The sequence below is a fragment of the Quercus lobata genome, chromosome 3, assembly GCF_001633185.2.
Source record: "Quercus lobata isolate SW786 chromosome 3, ValleyOak3.0 Primary Assembly, whole genome shotgun sequence".
Lineage (NCBI taxonomy): Eukaryota > Viridiplantae > Streptophyta > Magnoliopsida > Fagales > Fagaceae > Quercus > Quercus lobata.
In genome coordinates this window covers 23,594,163-23,611,002 of record NC_044906.1, presented here as the reverse complement: position 1 = coordinate 23,611,002, position 16,840 = coordinate 23,594,163, and the positions used below count along the sequence as shown (strand labels likewise).

Sequence of the window (16,840 nt, the reverse complement as noted above, 5' to 3'; positions counted from 1 at the left end):
TTCAAACTTCAAACAGTGTGTACGTAGCATGTAAATCAATATTAAAACACAAATTATATTATATTATATAATCAAACTAATTAAAATAAATATTAAATTTTATTTTAAATTACTTGAAGGTTTTGATAATAAAATTCGGTTGATGTACAATTTAGATTTCTTAAAACTTTAGCTAATAACGTTTTCAAAATTATTCAATATTTGTGAAACTCTCTTCTAACATGTAAGTATTAAGTCTCATCATTAATTTAATTAGTGAAATATATACTTAGAGTCCATTTGTGTAAAATAGTACAATAAGACCATAAATAGTACTAAAAAGTACAGTGAGATCTATAAATAATAGTAAAAATAAGCTAAATAGTAAAATAAGTTAGCAAAAATAATTTTTGCCAAACGTACACTTAGTGTTCGTTTGGGACAAACTGAAAATTTCATCTTATTTGCGATTTCAACTTATTTTTACTACTATTTATGGGTTCCACTATACTTTTTGGTACTATTCATGAGTCTCACTAAACTATTCAACTAACTTTTACCTTTATGTACAATAGTTTCAGCAAAAAAATTTCAGTTTTAACTAAAAATTATCATCATAAGGCATGTATACATTTTAGCCATGACTTAATTTTTTTGAAGATTTTTTTCCTTATATATCTCTTTATATTACATAAGTCATAAGGTACAATTAGAATTTTGAAGTAATTTACCAAAAAAATAATTTAGAAGTAATTGTAAGGGGGAAGGCATTAATTTTCCTAAAATTGAGTTACAAGTTTTATTAAGTAATAATGAATATAAGAGCATTCACATCAATTTCTTCAAAAAGATTTTCAAAAAGTTAGGGCCATGACCCCCTGATCTACAGGTGGTTCCACCTGGGGTGTAACTTATTTTTTAATCTAATGAATGTAAACAATCATAAGCCACTAAGCAAATTGGTACAAAAAAATAATTTGATTTAAAATAATAGCTATCACAAACCATCACTAAGAAATATGCTTATATGCTACAAAAATTAGGCAAAATAGGTGGTAGAAATAAGATTTATTTAACTATGTTGGTCAAGGTTTTGTTTGTCTATATGTTTCTTCTTTTTCTCCCATTTCAATTTTCAAACTATAAGTTTCCACCCAATAAAAACTGTAGGTGCCCAATTTGTTACGATCCCAAGACAGTATTGGGTTCGTACGAAAAGAGGCCCTCACAATATCATTTGTAGAGAGTGGGCTTCAAAGGTATGGCCTTGGGCGTAGATGATATGCTTGGTAGTAGTTCCTATGGGAAATATTGCATGGGCGGGTTTTATTTCCCTAACTAAACCCCTTCCCTTTTTTAGCCGGAGTTCCCCCCCCTCTAGAGCTTTATTTTCTTCTCCTTTTATACTGGTGCTCCATCCTCTTTTTTGTGTCCACGTGTTGATTTTACTTTTTGGGGTGCAGGCCTGTCCAGTCGACCTATACCTAGAGTGGTTGGGAGTTACTAGAAAGGCGCATGGGCATGGGTATGGGCCTGTCAGACGCCGAATTACGTATTACTGTGTTGGCTGCTTTTTCCCTAGCCCTGCCCTTACACTCATTTTGTTCCTCTCCTTGGGCGTTTAGTGAAGTGCCGAGGAGAAGGTCGTCCTCGGCAATGGCTCTCCTCAGCTTGGGCCTCGGACCATAAGATAAACTGGGCCTGGGCCGGGGCTACACTTTCTTTGGCCCCACAATAGCCCCTCAAAAGCCTGCTGCCCGACTTTTAGTTGGGGAGGAGGGTTTTGGTAATGTTGGGCCCACATCATAGCCTACTCTGATTCTGCGCTCCATTAATATTTGCAATTTCCCTCTTACACGGGGACGTGTCAAACTAAGAGGCATTCCCTCACCTACTCACGCGGGGTCCTTTGGCACCCCTACGCTCGAGGTGCTCCTTCACGAGGATCTTCAGATCCTACGGTCAAGAATGGCATTGGAACTTGAGCCCACCGTTCCCTGTCTGTAGCCTTCTTTGGAACTCTGCGTACATTAAATACCTCCTCCTTTCCCTTTAAATAAGTAAGACAGTAGGTCACTCCTTTTACATACAAACCCATCAATCTTCTTCACAACCGTAACCCTTCAGCCATAACCAGAGTCTCCATACTTAACGTTCCCCACCTTTGGTGCAATATGCTTAAGGCACATGTAGGGGTGAAGAAACTACCCCCTCCGCAGAGGCGCCGGACTCCTCCAAGGCTCAAGGTGATGTGGTTTGGACAAGGTAGACACAGACTCAAGGTGATCTTCCATTTTGGTAAGGTGGGGATGATATCTCCCTCTCTTTTAGCCAAAATCCGAAGCAGGTACTGCCCACGTCAGATTCTTGACGCATCAGAAGTAGGGTTTTCCGCCATCAGCGCCGTCTGCTTTGTCGCAGACGTGGTTCTGCGGGGGCTCCTCCATCTCCGGCTCTCTGCACCGTTTCTTCAGATGGTGTTAGCCTGAGGTCAGGTTCCCTGCACCTTTTCTTCACCGGTGCGGGCTCCAAGTTGGGTTCTTTGGCTGCCTGAGTTATGGGCATGTAAAAGTGTCGAGGAATAGTTTCCTTAGACAACATCTTGGAACAACAGTCAATCTCTCCTCTGCACTTTTTTTTTTTCGGCTTTTCTTCATTCTATTGTATCTTTTCTTTTCACTTTTGTAGTTGGCCTTGGTATAAGCTTATTCCAGCTTTTCATTGTACACTGTACTACTTCTTTGTCTTAATAAAAGATGAGTTTATTTCTTTCTAAATATTTTTCCTTTCGGCAGCAATTACTTTGCGAATGAATATTAGATATACGCTTGCCTTTGATGATACTTGAAGCAGAAAAATGCCTTAAAACAAACTCCTACTAGTTTAAACTTACTGACATTATCAAGTATAACAATGGTAATCCTCAATAAATTAAACTCTTGGAACTAACCGGGATATCGGCTAAGCGCTGCGCGATGCCTGCTAGACAAATGTCCGAGAACGATAAACTCTAAATAATTCATCCGAGAGGGTAGCCGAGCAGTGAGGGACCTCAATTGTGTTTTTGATAGCATATTGCACTATATTGCATCAATCCCTTTGGTACTGAGGATCCGAGGGTAGTCTGGGGAATCCATTCAGTGTAAGGATTAACCCAACTGTTAATGGGGAGTTCTCCTCGGATAGATTCTAAGGCCCATGTAACGTAGTTTTTCTTTTAAGTAGTTGGTTTTCCCAGAGGCTTGGGTCCGAGGACCATACAAGGCCTTGGCTCTGTCCAAAACTTGTACTTTTGCGTCTAAGTAGTTGGTTTTCCCAGAGGCTTGGGTCTGAGGACCATACAAGGCCTTGGTTCTGTCCAAAACTTGTACTTTTGCGTCTAAATAGTTCGTTTCCCCAGAGGCTTGGGTCCGAGGACCATACAAGGCCTTGGTTCTGTCCAAAACTTGTACTTCGCTTATAAGTAGTTGGTTTCCCCAGAGGCTTGGGTCCGAGGACCATACAAGACCTTGGTTCTGTCCAAAACTTGTACTTTTGCGTCTAAGTAGTTGGTTTCCCCAGAGGCTTGGGTCCGAGGGCCATACAAGGCCTTGGTTCTGTCCAAAACTTGTACTTTTGCGTCTAAGTAGTTGGTTTCCCCAGAGGCTTGGGTCCGAGGACCATACAAGGCCTTGGTTATGTCCAAAACTTGTACTTTTGCGTCTAAGTAGTTGGTTTCCCCAGAGGCTTGGGTCCGAGGACCATACAAGGCCTTGGTTCTGTCCAAAACTTGTACTTTTGCGTCTAAGTAGTTGGTTTTCCCAGAGGCTTGGGTCCGAGGACCATACAAGGCCTTGGTTCTGTCCAAAACTTGTATTTTTGCGTCTAAGTAGTTGGTTTTCCCAGAGGCTTAGGTCCGAGGACCATAAAAGGCGTTGGTTCTGTCCAAAACTTGTACTTTGCTTCTAAGTAGTTGGTTTCCCCAGAGGCTTGGGTTCGAGGACCATACAAGGCCTTGGTTCTGTCCAAAACTTGTACTTTGCTTCTAAGTAGTTGGTTTCCCCAGAGGCTTGGGTCCGAGGACCATACAAGGCCTTGGTTCTGTCCAAAACTTGTACTTTGCTTCTAAGTAGTTGGTTTCCCCAGAGGCTTGGGTCCGAGGACCATACAAGGCCTTGGTTCTGTCCAAAACTTGTACTTTTGCTTTTCTCATCTGTGGGGCCTTGACTTTAAGGGAATGAAATCCTCGGCCGAGCCCCTTGAACCATCTACGTGGCTGACGCTATAAGTGTAGCCCCTAGTCAAGGATCAAACCCTCTATCGAAGCTTTACGCTAGAGCACTGTAAGTGGCTGGTAGAAACGACACGGGTATTGTCTCAAACCATCATCTATGCCAAGACATAAACCTTCCCACAAACGGCGCCAATTGTAGGTGCCCAATTTGTTACGATCCCAAGACAGTATTGGGCTCGTACGAAAAGAGGCCCTCACAATATCATTTGTAGAGAGTGGGCTTCAAAGGTATGGCCTTGGGCGTAGATGATATGCTTGGTAGTAGTTCCTATGGGAAATACTGCATGGGCGGGTTTTATTTCCCTAACTAAACCCCTTCCCTTTTTTAGCCGGAGTTCCCCCCCCTCCTCTAGAGCTTTATTTTCTTCTCCTTTTATACTGGTGCTCCATCCTCATTTTTGTGTCCACATGTTGATTTTACTTTTTGGGGTGCAGGCCTGTCCAGTCGACCCATACCTAGAGTGGTTGGGAGTTGCTGGAAAGGCGCATGGGCATGGGTATGGGCCTATTAGACGCCGAATTACGTATTACTGTGTTGGCTGCTTTTTCCCTAGCCCTGCCCCTACACTCATTTTGTTCCTCTCTTTGGGCGTTTAGTGAAGTGCCGAGGAGGAGGTCGTCCTCGGCAATGGCTCTCCTCGGCTTGGGCCGCGGACCATAAGATAAACTGGGCCTGGGCCGGGGCTACACTTTCTTTGGCCCCACAAAAACCATATAGCACTTCCCCATATACAAAATGTTTGGGAATTTAAAGAGAAAAATGTTCGAACTGCGTGTTAACAATATATTGTAATTATCTCTAAAAATAAATAAAAAATAAAAAATAAAAACTTTATACACCACTAATAATTAAGGATGGAAATTTTTGTCTGACTCGCAAGTACCCAGTTTGATAAAAAATAGAGTCGGGTTTGGCTTTTTAAAAAAAAACCCAAAACGGGTCCGGGCCAGTTTCGAATTTTATTAAAAACCCGGCCCGAACCCGGACCTGACCCTGTTATATCCTAAATTACTAAAATACCCCCAATATATATAGTTATAATCCCTAATAGTTCAGCCCACACCTCACTCACTCACAGCCACCTCTCATCTCAAACTTGGTTTTCACCAAAATCTCCTCTCCCACTCTCACTCACTCTCAATCCCACTCACTCTCAATCTCACCGCCGGTCCAAGCTGTCACTCACTCTCAATCATTCTCCGCCGGCCAGTCTAAGTCTGTCACCAGCCACAATCAAGCGATCAAGCGCTTCGTCCGTTACAGATCCACCGTGAACACACCCATCATTCTCCGCTGGTGTGGTTTGGGTTTTTTTCTTTTTGTGTTTATGTGAGCAAAATTTGGGTTTGGTTTTTTTTTTTGTGAGCCAAATTTGTTGGGTTGTTTTGGTGTTTTGTTGCTGGGATTTTCAGATTTACTAATTTTATTTCTGGGATTTGTTGGATTTTTTGTACATATTGGTTTGTTAGATCTTGGCATCCGTTTGGATGGCAAGAAAGTTTCCAATAAAATGCAGAACAAAATTTCCAAGAAAATGCAGTGATTGCCAAGAAAATTACATGTATATGATGTGATTTTTGATTTTGGGTTTGTGGGTTTGTAACTGATTTCTGGGTTTGTATATTCGTTTGATGACTGATTTCTGGGTTTCTTCTGGGTTTGTGATTTTGGGCCGGAGCCCGCGGGCCGGGTTTGGGTGCCAAAAAACCCGTTTTATTAAACGGACCGGATTCGGATAAGCCCGCGGGTCGTCTCCGGATATAAAGAAATCCGATCCGAATCTGACCGTTGCCATTCTTACTAATAATATCTTGCCGCATATTCATTTTTCTATTTTTTTATAAAATAATTAAAGTTAAAAAAAAAAAAAAAAATCATTCAGACGACATACATACAGTAATTATGTTACACCTGGCAAAAACAAATAAAATTACGTTAAAGCCCTCAGAGGATTCTCCTAATTAATGTGGAGAATGTCAATATATACTACTTCATGCACCTACTGACCTACATAACCATAAAGCCATTTGTTCTCTGATCACCCAATTCCTTTCTGCCATCTACCAACAATCTATATCCTCGCATGCAACTTATAAAAGTCATGATGTCCTTAATAGAGAGACCGATTTCCCATTGCTTATTCACCGCGCCTTTCATTATCATTCTTGCCTTGGCTTCTTCTTCTTTCCATGTTGCTATTTCTTCTTCCTTTGCAACTTCACCTTCCAATATAGTAACAATGATGGGACGAGAAGCAGAGACTCTTTTGGAATGGAAAGCCAGCCTTGACAACCAAAGCCAGTTTCGGTTGTCTTCTTGGGTTGGAAACATCACTTGCCATTGGGTTGGAATTTCTTGCAACAACTTTAGCAGTATCTCTCATGTCAACCTCCCAGGTGCTGGTTTAAAAGGTACACTCCACACTTTCAGCGTCTCATTCTTACACAGTCTCATAAGTCTTAATCTCAGCAACAATTTACTCTATGGTACCATTCCTTCCCAATTGGGAAACCTTTTTGAGCTAATCTATCTTGATTTATCTGCCAACCAACTCTCAGGTTTAATTCCTACTTCTATAGGAAACTTAAGCAACCTGAGTGTTTTATACCTCGACAATAACACACTTTTTGGACCCATACCTGAAGAAATTGGAAAGTTGGGATTTCTTAGTGAGCTTTCTTTGTCCATGAACAATCTCTCTGGTCCAATACCTGCTTCTATAGGAAACTTAAGCAACTTGTCTAGTCTTTATCTATGGGAAAACAATCTTTGTGGATCTATCCCTTCTTCTATAGGAAACCTTTCTAAGCTGATATACCTTTATTTATCTACCAACAATCTCCCAGGTTTAATTCCTATTTCTATAGGAAACTTAAGCAACCTGAGTGCTTTAGGCCTCAACAATAACACACTTTCTGGACCTATACCTGAAGAAATTGGAAAGTTGGGATTTCTTAGTGAGCTTTCTTTGTACGTGAACAATCTCTCTGGTCCAATACCTGCTTCTATAGGAAACTTGAGCAACTTGTCTACTCTTTATCTATGGGAGAACAATCTTTGTGGATCTATCCCTTCTTCTATAGGAAACTTGAGCAATTTAGCCATTTTAGACCTTAGCGAAAACAAACTTTCTGGACCCATACCTGAAGAAATTGGAAAGTTGGGCTTTCTTAGTTATCTTGCTCAGTTCATGAACGATCTCACTGGTTCAATCCCTGCTTCTATAGGAAACTTGAGCAATTTAGCCAATTTAGACCTTAGCGAAAACAAACTTTCTGGATCCATTTGCCATGAAATTTGGATGCTTGGATCTCTTAGTGATCTTGCTCTTTTCATGAACAATCTCTCTGGTCCAATACCTGCTTCTATAGGAAACTTGGGAAATTTAGCCAATTTTGACCTTAGCCTAAACAATCTCACTGGTTCAATCCCTGCATCAATTGGGAACTTGACAAAGCTCACTCTATTATGGTTGCACATGAATAAATTATCTGGCTCCATCCCTTTTCAATTTAATAATCTAACATATTTGAAGAATTTGGCATTTTCTGACAACATGTTGTCCGGGTATATTCCTCAAAATGTTTGTTATGGTGGATCACTTCAAAACTTCTCAGCATATGACAACTATTTCATAGGTTCCATTCCCAAAAGTTTGAGAAACTGCACCAGTTTAATAAAATTGAACTTGCACGGAAACCATTTAGGAGGAAATATATCAGAAGATTTAGGAATTTACCCGAATTTGATATATATTGATTTGAGATACAATAATTTCTATGGAGAACTTTCTCAAAAGTGGGGGAAGTGCCAAAGTTTGCAAAGCTTGAAATTCTCCAATAACAGAATTTCTGGTGTAATTCCTCCTCAGCTTGGAGGATCCATCCAGCTACGTTTGCTTGATCTCTCCTTCAATCATATAGTCGGGCAGATTCCAAAGGAATTAGGAAGGTTGACGTCATTGTTTCTACTTAATCTGGGTGATAATAAACTTTCAGGCAGTATTCCAATGATATTGGAATGCTATCCAATCTACAATATCTTGTTCACTCAGCCAACAATTTAACTGGATCAATTCCTAAACAAATAGAAGGGTGCTCAATATTGTTGAACTTAAGTTTAAGCAAAAATAAACTTAGGGGGCCTATTCCCTCTGAGATTGGAAACTTAAACTCTCTTGAAATGCTCGATTTAAGTGAGAATTCACTTATCGGGAAAATACCACCTCAACTTGGAGATATGAAAAGGTTAGAAACGATGAATCTCTCCCACAATGATCTGTCTGGCTCCATTCCCTACATTTTTGGTGAAATGTCTGAAATGTCAAGCTTGATCAGTGTTGATATATCATACAATCGATTGGAGGGTCCTCTTCCCAACAATAAAGCCTTTTGTGAGGCTCTGTTTGCAGCATTAAGAAATAACAGTGGTTTGAAGGCCTGCCCCTCTTCTATTACTTGGAGCAAGAATTATGGTGAGAAAAGGCAAAATAAAGTTGTGATTTTCTTTATTGTTCCTATCCTAGGCGCAATGTTTCTATCATTGATTCTATTTGGGATTCTTTACCATGTTCTCAAGCGCCAAGGTAAGAGGAACAAGCTAAACAATCTAAGAGAAGCTCAAAATGGTAATATGTTCGAACTTTGGAGCTATGATGGGAAAATGGTGTATGAAAGTATCATTGAAGCAACAGAGGGATTTGACTCCAAACATTGTGTTGGAGTGGGAGGGTGTGGAAGTGTTTATAAAGCAGAGCTACAAACAGGTCAAGATGTTGCTGTGAAAAAATTTCATTCAATACAGGATAATAGGATTGCCAATGCAAAGGCTTTTGAAAATGAGAGTCATGCTCTGCTAGAAATTAGGCATCACAACGTAGTAAAGCTTTATGGCTTCTGCTCACATCCACGACACTCATTTTTAGTTTACGAGTTTTTAGAAGGGGGAAGCTTGAAAGAGATATTGAGCAATAAAAAAGAGGTAGTTAATTTTGAATGGGTCAAAAGGGTGAATGTAGTAAAAGGCGTGGTTGATGCTTTATCCTACATGCATCATGATTGTTCACCTTCAATAGTTCATCGAGACATATCAAGCAAGAACATCATGTTGGATTTGGAATATGAGGCTCACATCTCGGATTTTGGCACAGCTAAGTTTTTAAATCCTGACTCATTGAATCGGACTTCATTTGTCGGAACATTTGGATACACAGCTCCAAGTAATTCATTTGTACCTTTTCCTAATTTTTCCCTACTTGCATGCATATTCTTCTTGAAATATTTGCCTCTAGTTCATGTAATCATGTGCCAATCAAAGTGCATAGTCGTTATTAAATTAAATGAATAAATTCACCATCTCCTAATAGCTTAATCTTTTAAGAGATTTAGTAATATAACATGGTATTAGAGTAAGATGTTTTTTTATATATATATCACATGAGGATCATGGTTCACTCCAAATATGGCTATGTTTAGTTTATGGGCCAATTAATAGCTAAGTGATCAATTTATGAATACCTTACAACATCTTCAATATGTATGAAAAATCAACCCAGTTTATGATAATTAACTTTACTATAAAATTAATTAGTCACTGAAACAATAGAAGAGTCACAAAATTTTTCACAGCAATAAACTAAATATCTCACAAATTTTTAAAAGTACAAAATAATAACACACACACACACACACACACACACACATATATATATATATATATGTATGTATATATGTATGTAGAATTTAGAGTTAAATCATGTTTTTAAAATCATCATCATCATCATTATTATTATAAAAAACTCCATCCACTCACTTCTATATAATTTAAGATAAATTTTTTTTCATTAGTTATTTGTAATTTTCCCTTAAATTACATTAATATTAATTAATATATTCTTTGAACATTTTAGATTAAGCCTTTTTTGTTAAATAAATTATAATTTACATATTTGAGTATAACATTTTTGAAAACATAAAATGTACATGTACAAATCAAATAATTTCTGATAAATTAAATAATAAATGTCTTTCTTTTTTTTGCCTTAATTTCTTCAATGTAATATAAGATATACATAAGAATAACAATACTAAATAAATATATATATATATATATATATATTTTGGTTTATTGATAACATTGTAGAACATGTTACAAACTTATAAAGATCATAGCATCAATTCTTCTATTGGGAAAAAAAAAAAAAAAAATCCATGCATGCATATCCCTAAATCTCTAAATACAAAATGTGAGTGATTTTAAGTCACTAAGGTTTAAAGTAATCTTTTATAGTCACTTAGATGATGTAACCATACTAAAACATGGCAGGTCATCTCCACGTACGATATACATTAAGAACTAAAACAATCATGTTAAATTTAAAAGACTAAAAAGTTTGTTAGAGACAAAAATTATCATTTTAAAGTTTATAAAGAGTTAAAAATTATCACTTTTTAACTAAAATAAGCTAAAGTTTACGGACTGATAGTGTGTTTTGGCAAAGAGTCTATTTTCATTAAGAAAAGAGTATTTATTGAAGAGCTTTATTTATATATTTTTGAAAATATATGCTTTAAATGCTCCTAAAAGTCATGAGTTATATACAATAAAAAGTGAAATTTAAAATAAAAAAATTAGACATTACTACCTGAAATGAGTATTTTTACATTTGAAACAAACATGAAATGGTTATTAAGTAAAATTTACGTAGTATTAAAATTTTCTTATTAATAAAATGGAGGGGGAAGGGAGGAATTTGAAAGCCAGGGGCCATGGCCCCTTGCCTTTGCCTAAGCCTGTGCACTGAAAATAATTATGTTCAGATATTAACTTAAAAGGGTGTGTTCGCCCAAAAAGGAAAATAAGCAAATAAAAAAAATGAGGATTAATTATATCCATCCCTAATATATAAATTATATGTATATATGCATTATTCATCCTAAACTTCAAAAATTACCATCAACTCTGCAATTTAATGTTAAAATGTAAAATCCACCTCATTTTCTAGATTATTATTATTATTTTTTATATATATATAAAATTCTATCCCCCATAAACTCTAATAATATTAGATATGCGTACCATAAACAATGAGAGCATTTGTAATGTGCAACCCTAAATTACCATAAAAGCATTTGCAACATTTGCGGCTGTAGGATTTTTTTTTTCTAGGGAGTTCAACAAAAACTAAAAAGATGAATCTTGAGTAAGAAATGAATTTTGCAGTTGATGTGGTTTTCTTATTACAAATTTGTCCATAGTGCTGGAAAGAGAACAAAAGATAAACTATAAGTTCATTTGATATATTATTTCTTAATACAATAAACATATTAATTATTGTTGCTAAGATTAAATTTTATAAACTATCTATTGTTTATAAATACAATAAACATATTAATCATTGTTGTTATAGGTGAACTTTAATTATTATTGCTTAAAATGCTTTTATCTATTAGTTTATGTCTTTACTCGTTACAATTATTTTATTTACCAATTCAACTCAACTTTGACAACTATTGGTCTTTATAATTGTTTTGAGAAAAATTTTGTTGTGTTAACATTTGCATTTATCTTCACTAAATCATTCCCCTGTTCCATGCCCCTTGTCTATTTCCTTTTTTCTTTTTCTTTTTCTTTTTTTTTTTAGAATCACAATTGTCTGATTATTTAATTGCTTTTTAGTGTAACATTTCCTATTTTAAAAAGCTAAAATATTGTCAAGAGGATCATATTCAAACTTATTTCAATTGAACTTCAAAAAAACTGGGCCAAGGAGTTCAAAATTTTATTTTAAAGGATCAAAAAAAATTATTTTAAAATTATTATACATAATTCTTTATTTATTTTTTGCAAGCTCGAGGGGTTCATTTGAACCCCCTAAGCTTCACTTGCCACCGCTCCTGATTTGCAATATTGTACATCACTAACTTGGACTCTAATTTCGGTGGGTGGATATCAGAAATTATTCTCAAATCAAAGCATTGTTTGAAAGATTATGAAATTTAGGGTACACGTGACAAGTGGTGCAATAGTTTAGGGTGGATAGCTGTAAAATAAAAAATAAAAAAATTACAAGGGTAATGAAAACGATTTTCTCACGATTCCCATTGCATCATACCAATTAGGACTGATATTGGGTCGGGTCGGATCGGGTTTACTGTGACCCGAAACCCGACCCGATAGAAATTGGGTTTAACTGCCTTAAAACCGACCCGACCCGAAAAATTTGATGTCACATACAAGGAACCTGAAAACCTCTTTGTGGCATTATAAAAAAGTTTCAAAAACTTAACAAATTTTCTACAAGTCTCCCAATCATCCTCATTTGGAGGTCTCCTATCATAGTTCCCATCCTGAAAATGTAAAATATATTCAAGATCTTCATATTCCATCCGCTTGAATGCATGTTCAAACTTTTCAGCATTTTCCAACATTTTATAGGTAGAGTTCCATCTAGTGGCCACGTCTAAACATAGAATAGCCTTTGACTCTATTTTCATTTTCTCCACACACCTCTTGAAGGTTTGTAACCTATTTGGAGAGGCTTTCACATATCTAACCGCATGACGCACCCTATCAATGGACTTATTATGATGTTTTAAGCCATCGGTCACAATAAGATTCAGGATGTGAGCACAACACCTCACATGAACAAATTCATTCCCCAAAACAGTACCTTTCCACCTATTAGTAGCTTCTTTCAAGTAACTAATGGCTACATCATTTGAGGAAGCATTATCCACCGTCAAGGTGAAAATCCCCTCAATATTCCACTCTTCTAAACAAGATTCAACCATTTTGCCAATGGTTTTCCTTATGGTTATCAACAATACAAAAATTCAAAATTCTTTTATGTAACTTCCAATCATCATCTATAAAATGACAAGTAAGACACATGTAATTAAAATTTTGTATTGAAGTCCATGTGTCAGTGGTAAGGCAAAGCCTACGACCTCTCAAGGCATTTCTCAACTTATCCTTCTCTTCAAAATAAATCCGACTCATATCTTTAGCTACCGTGAAGCGAGATGGGATATTAAAATTAGGTTGGAAGACATTACAAAACCTTCTAAATCCTTGATTCTCTACAAACCTAAATGGAAGCTCATCCAATATGATCATTTCAGCAAGAACTTTTCTACCTACAACATTTGTAAAAGTCCTAGGCACTAGATTTCCCTCCTCTACATCCTTGGACAATGGGTCTTGTCCATCATGCAATTCATTATAAAGATATTCAGGACAAATGGGTGTATGGTTTTTTAAATTAGAAGTCCCATAAATTTTGCTATCAGCCATGTACTTCTTGCTACAATATATACATCTAGCCTTAGTTCTACCTTCCTCATCTATAAACTTCTCAAATTGGTCCCAAGCGGTTGATGGTGATTTTCTTTTATTAGGATTAGAAGAAGATATCACCTGCGGTGGACGAGGAGGTCTCATGGTTGGTCTTGTAGTGGCAACATTAGGTTGTGTAGGCTCCATTGAATCCATGACCTAGTACCACACAAAACAAATCAATCATTAAACAATGCATTCACAAAAGAAAAACATAGAGATGTATATGTATAAAAGCATAATCATTTGTTTATAGTTCTATTAGAGCAGTAGCAACTATTACAATTCATTAAAAAAAAGAAAAAAAGGAGGAATGCCATGTATATAAAAATGCATACAACTTAATGATGGAAAACAGAAGAAGAAAAGCAAGAGAAAGCTCAAATTCTAATCAAAAGGAAACACTTTTTGCAAGCATGAACATATGAATAGAGGTGCAGATATGTAATGTATTATGTATCACCAAGAATATAATGTATTATGCAGGTATGTAATGTATTATGTATTATTGGGTATGCAACAAATCAAGGGGGCCAGCTAGTTATAATTAGGTGTACTATAAAAGCTGTGTTACTAGAATAACATATGAGAAATTAATCAAATTAATCAATACTAAGAACTTTGGAATTTGGATTATGCATTATTGGTCAAATTCTGATACACACATCATTTTGTGCACACATCCGTGCACATGTAAATAGGAACTGAAATCGTGAGTGATAGTGACCAAAGCTTTCAAGGATTTTTATGACCTACAGCTTCACTTGATTTTAGATTGAAACTTTCTGGAAGACCACTAAAAGTGACAATTTAGCTATACCTAGAATGCAGCTTTATAATTTATTTCACATGTTAGATCTAAATATGAGCCTAAATGAGACAATGACTATACTCAGACAAGTCTCCATATTCGAGCGTAAAAACTGTAACGTGGGGACATTTAATTCTCAGACCATATGCTCAAAAGGTAATGTCTTTGGCTGAGATCATATACTATGCTAATTATTTGTGTTGCCCTCAATCATTGTACCAAACCTTTTATATAATAAATTCAATATAAAAACTCACCCTCTGTAATAGTCCTTGGGAATATACACGTCCCTGACAGCTCCAAATCTCTCAAATAGAACTCGAAGTTCTTCTGGCCTGCAAAAAGAAGCAAACAATAAAATAACCAACTTGTTTTGACACACCAAGGGAGGAATCTTTCACCTCCAAAACAAAAATAAACAACTACCCACAAAAAATTACCAAGGGAGCATCATTTTTTTTAATGAATTTGGATAAATGCCTTTTATTCCTGAATTTGGAAATGAGACTAATCTAAAAATTAACCACATAAAGGCTGGATCAAACAAGTAACAGCCGAATAACAAAGTTCATAGATGATGAAGCAACTAACCAATGATAAACAACAACAAAAACCCACATACCCCATCAGATCAGAGCTCAAACTGAATAGAAAAACACAATAAAAAAATTTAAAATACAAAGAAAACCCATTAAAATTATAAGAAATTAAGAACGACCCAGATCAGGAAACATGATCATAAATCAAAAAACATTTTTAAAAAATGACTTTGATTTTAGCAAATCCACAAGCAATAACAAAAACCCAGTTCCTAAAAACTGAAACAGAAGCAAACCCAGAGTAAACACTAATACATTCACATTCACTAAACGAGTAAAAGTGTGTGAGTAAAACAGAAGCAAACTCAAAGTTCCTCCTCTTACCGATACTCACTGTTCCCTTACCCTCTTACCCATTTTCAAAACACACACAGATAGAAATATCAGACACACACAAACAAAACAACACTATCACACACACCCAAACAGAACAACATGGGAAGGATGACTTACACAGAGATAACCGAGCCCTGAGGGAGGCGGCGAGAGGACCACAAGGCAGAGAGCTGAGGGAGGCGGCTTGAAACAGAGTAGGGTTTGATTCAAAAAAAAAAAAAAAAAAAAAATTCGGGTTCAGAGTAGTATATTTATCTGACCCGAAGCCCGATCCGAAACTGACCCTAACCCGAAATAACCCGAAAATGAGACCCGAAACCCGACCCGAATATTCTCAGACCGATCCAAAACATCTCGGTTCGGTTCGGTTCGGGTCGGGTCGGGTTTTCGGGTGGGCAGGGTCCTTGCTCAGTCCTAATACCAATTATAAAAGTGTTGGATAAGTTAAATTCTTCTATTTGCAGAGCTTGCATGCACAATGGAAGTGAATGAAAAATGTGATGTTTATAGCTTTGGAGTGTTAACATTAGAAATAATTATGGGAAAGCATCCAGGAGACCTCATCTCGTTTCTCTCATCATCGTTGTCATCATCAGCAACAAGTTCAGCTGCCCACAGTATTCTATTGAAGGACATTTTGGACCAACGCCTCGAACCTCCGGAAAATGAAGTCTTATTGAAGGTGGTCTCTATTGTGAAGCTTGCATTTGCATGCTTGGCAACCAATCCAAAATCTAGGCCAAACATGCAGGAGGTTTCCCGAGAGTTATCTATTGGAAGAGCACCTATATCGTCAGAGCTGTTTGACATGCTTACCTTGGGTTTATTGTTTAACAGTGGTTGATGTAGTGATTATGTGAAGCTTTTATTTTTTATGATCTTGTTCATAGTTTGTCCCTCAGTTTGCTTTATCGAACTACATTTGATCAATAAACCAGTTGGAATCCAATTTCGTATTACATTAGAAAGTGACATTGAAGAACCTATGGGACAATTGTAAAGGTATTTGTTGATGTGGCTTGATTTTGGTATAAATTCAAGTTATAACTTTAATAATATTTATGTAATTTGATAGCATTCACCTCTTCTCTTTTTCTTAATTTTTTCAATTTTCTTTATTCAAGGATGAAGGATCTAATTGTTCCAATAGCAGCGAGATTTATTTGGTTGGTGATGCGCTTCCTAGTTTTGCCAACATCAATATATGATGAGGAGAACTAAAATAAAAAAATAAAAAATAAATAAAAAAAGAAGGTAAAATACTATTTTAGTTCTTAAACTTTACCAATAGTTTGTCTTTAGATCTTAAATTATTGAAAAGTTTTTTTTCCCCATAAATTATTGAGCTCAAATAAGTGTAATCCTTGAGTGTATTTTTTCGGGGTGTATGATTTGTAGTATTGTTTGTAAGCATTATAGAATTCTGACTTATAGTGTTAAGATTTCAGTATATGTTATAGCATAGAGAAATATTGTTCACTTGAAATTATAACTTGTTATAACTC

The 16,840-nt window shown here is 36.4% G+C and overlaps 2 protein-coding genes and 1 long non-coding RNA gene across 3 annotated transcripts; 2 read left to right on the top strand and 1 right to left on the bottom strand.

Moving 5' to 3' along the window:
- Positions 1-6,283: 6,283 nt before the first annotated feature.
- LOC115979370 (probable leucine-rich repeat receptor-like protein kinase At1g35710) lies at positions 6,284-8,500 on the top strand. Its single transcript, XM_031101392.1, has one exon. The coding sequence runs from the start codon at positions 6,337-6,339 to the stop codon at positions 8,317-8,319; it is 1,983 nt and encodes a 660-aa protein (XP_030957252.1). The 5' UTR covers positions 6,284-6,336; the 3' UTR covers positions 8,320-8,500.
- Positions 8,436-16,402, top strand: LOC115979371 (MDIS1-interacting receptor like kinase 2-like). Its single transcript, XM_031101393.1, has 2 exons — positions 8,436-9,471; positions 15,800-16,402. The coding sequence occupies exons 1-2, from the start codon at positions 8,436-8,438 to the stop codon at positions 16,177-16,179; spliced, it is 1,416 nt and encodes a 471-aa protein (XP_030957253.1). The 3' UTR covers positions 16,180-16,402.
- Positions 13,641-15,486, bottom strand: LOC115979372. Its single transcript, XR_004089045.1, has 3 exons — positions 15,453-15,486; positions 14,658-14,735; positions 13,641-13,748 (listed from the first exon to the last, which is right to left on the bottom strand). It is a non-coding gene; the product is annotated as an uncharacterized LOC115979372 (long non-coding RNA).
- Positions 16,403-16,840: the final 438 nt, after the last annotated feature.

Bases quoted from the DNA above. Each gene is read 5' to 3' on its own strand.
- LOC115979370 (XM_031101392.1), top strand. From the start codon at position 6,337: ATGCAACTTATAAAAGTCATGATGTCCTTAATAGAGAGACCGATTTCC.
- LOC115979371 (XM_031101393.1), top strand. From the start codon at position 8,436: ATGCTCGATTTAAGTGAGAATTCACTTATCGGGAAAATACCACCTCAA. The intron at 9,472-15,799 runs GTAATTCATTTG...TTCTATTTGCAG, and splicing joins ATTTGGATACACAGCTCCAA to AGCTTGCATGCACAATGGAA.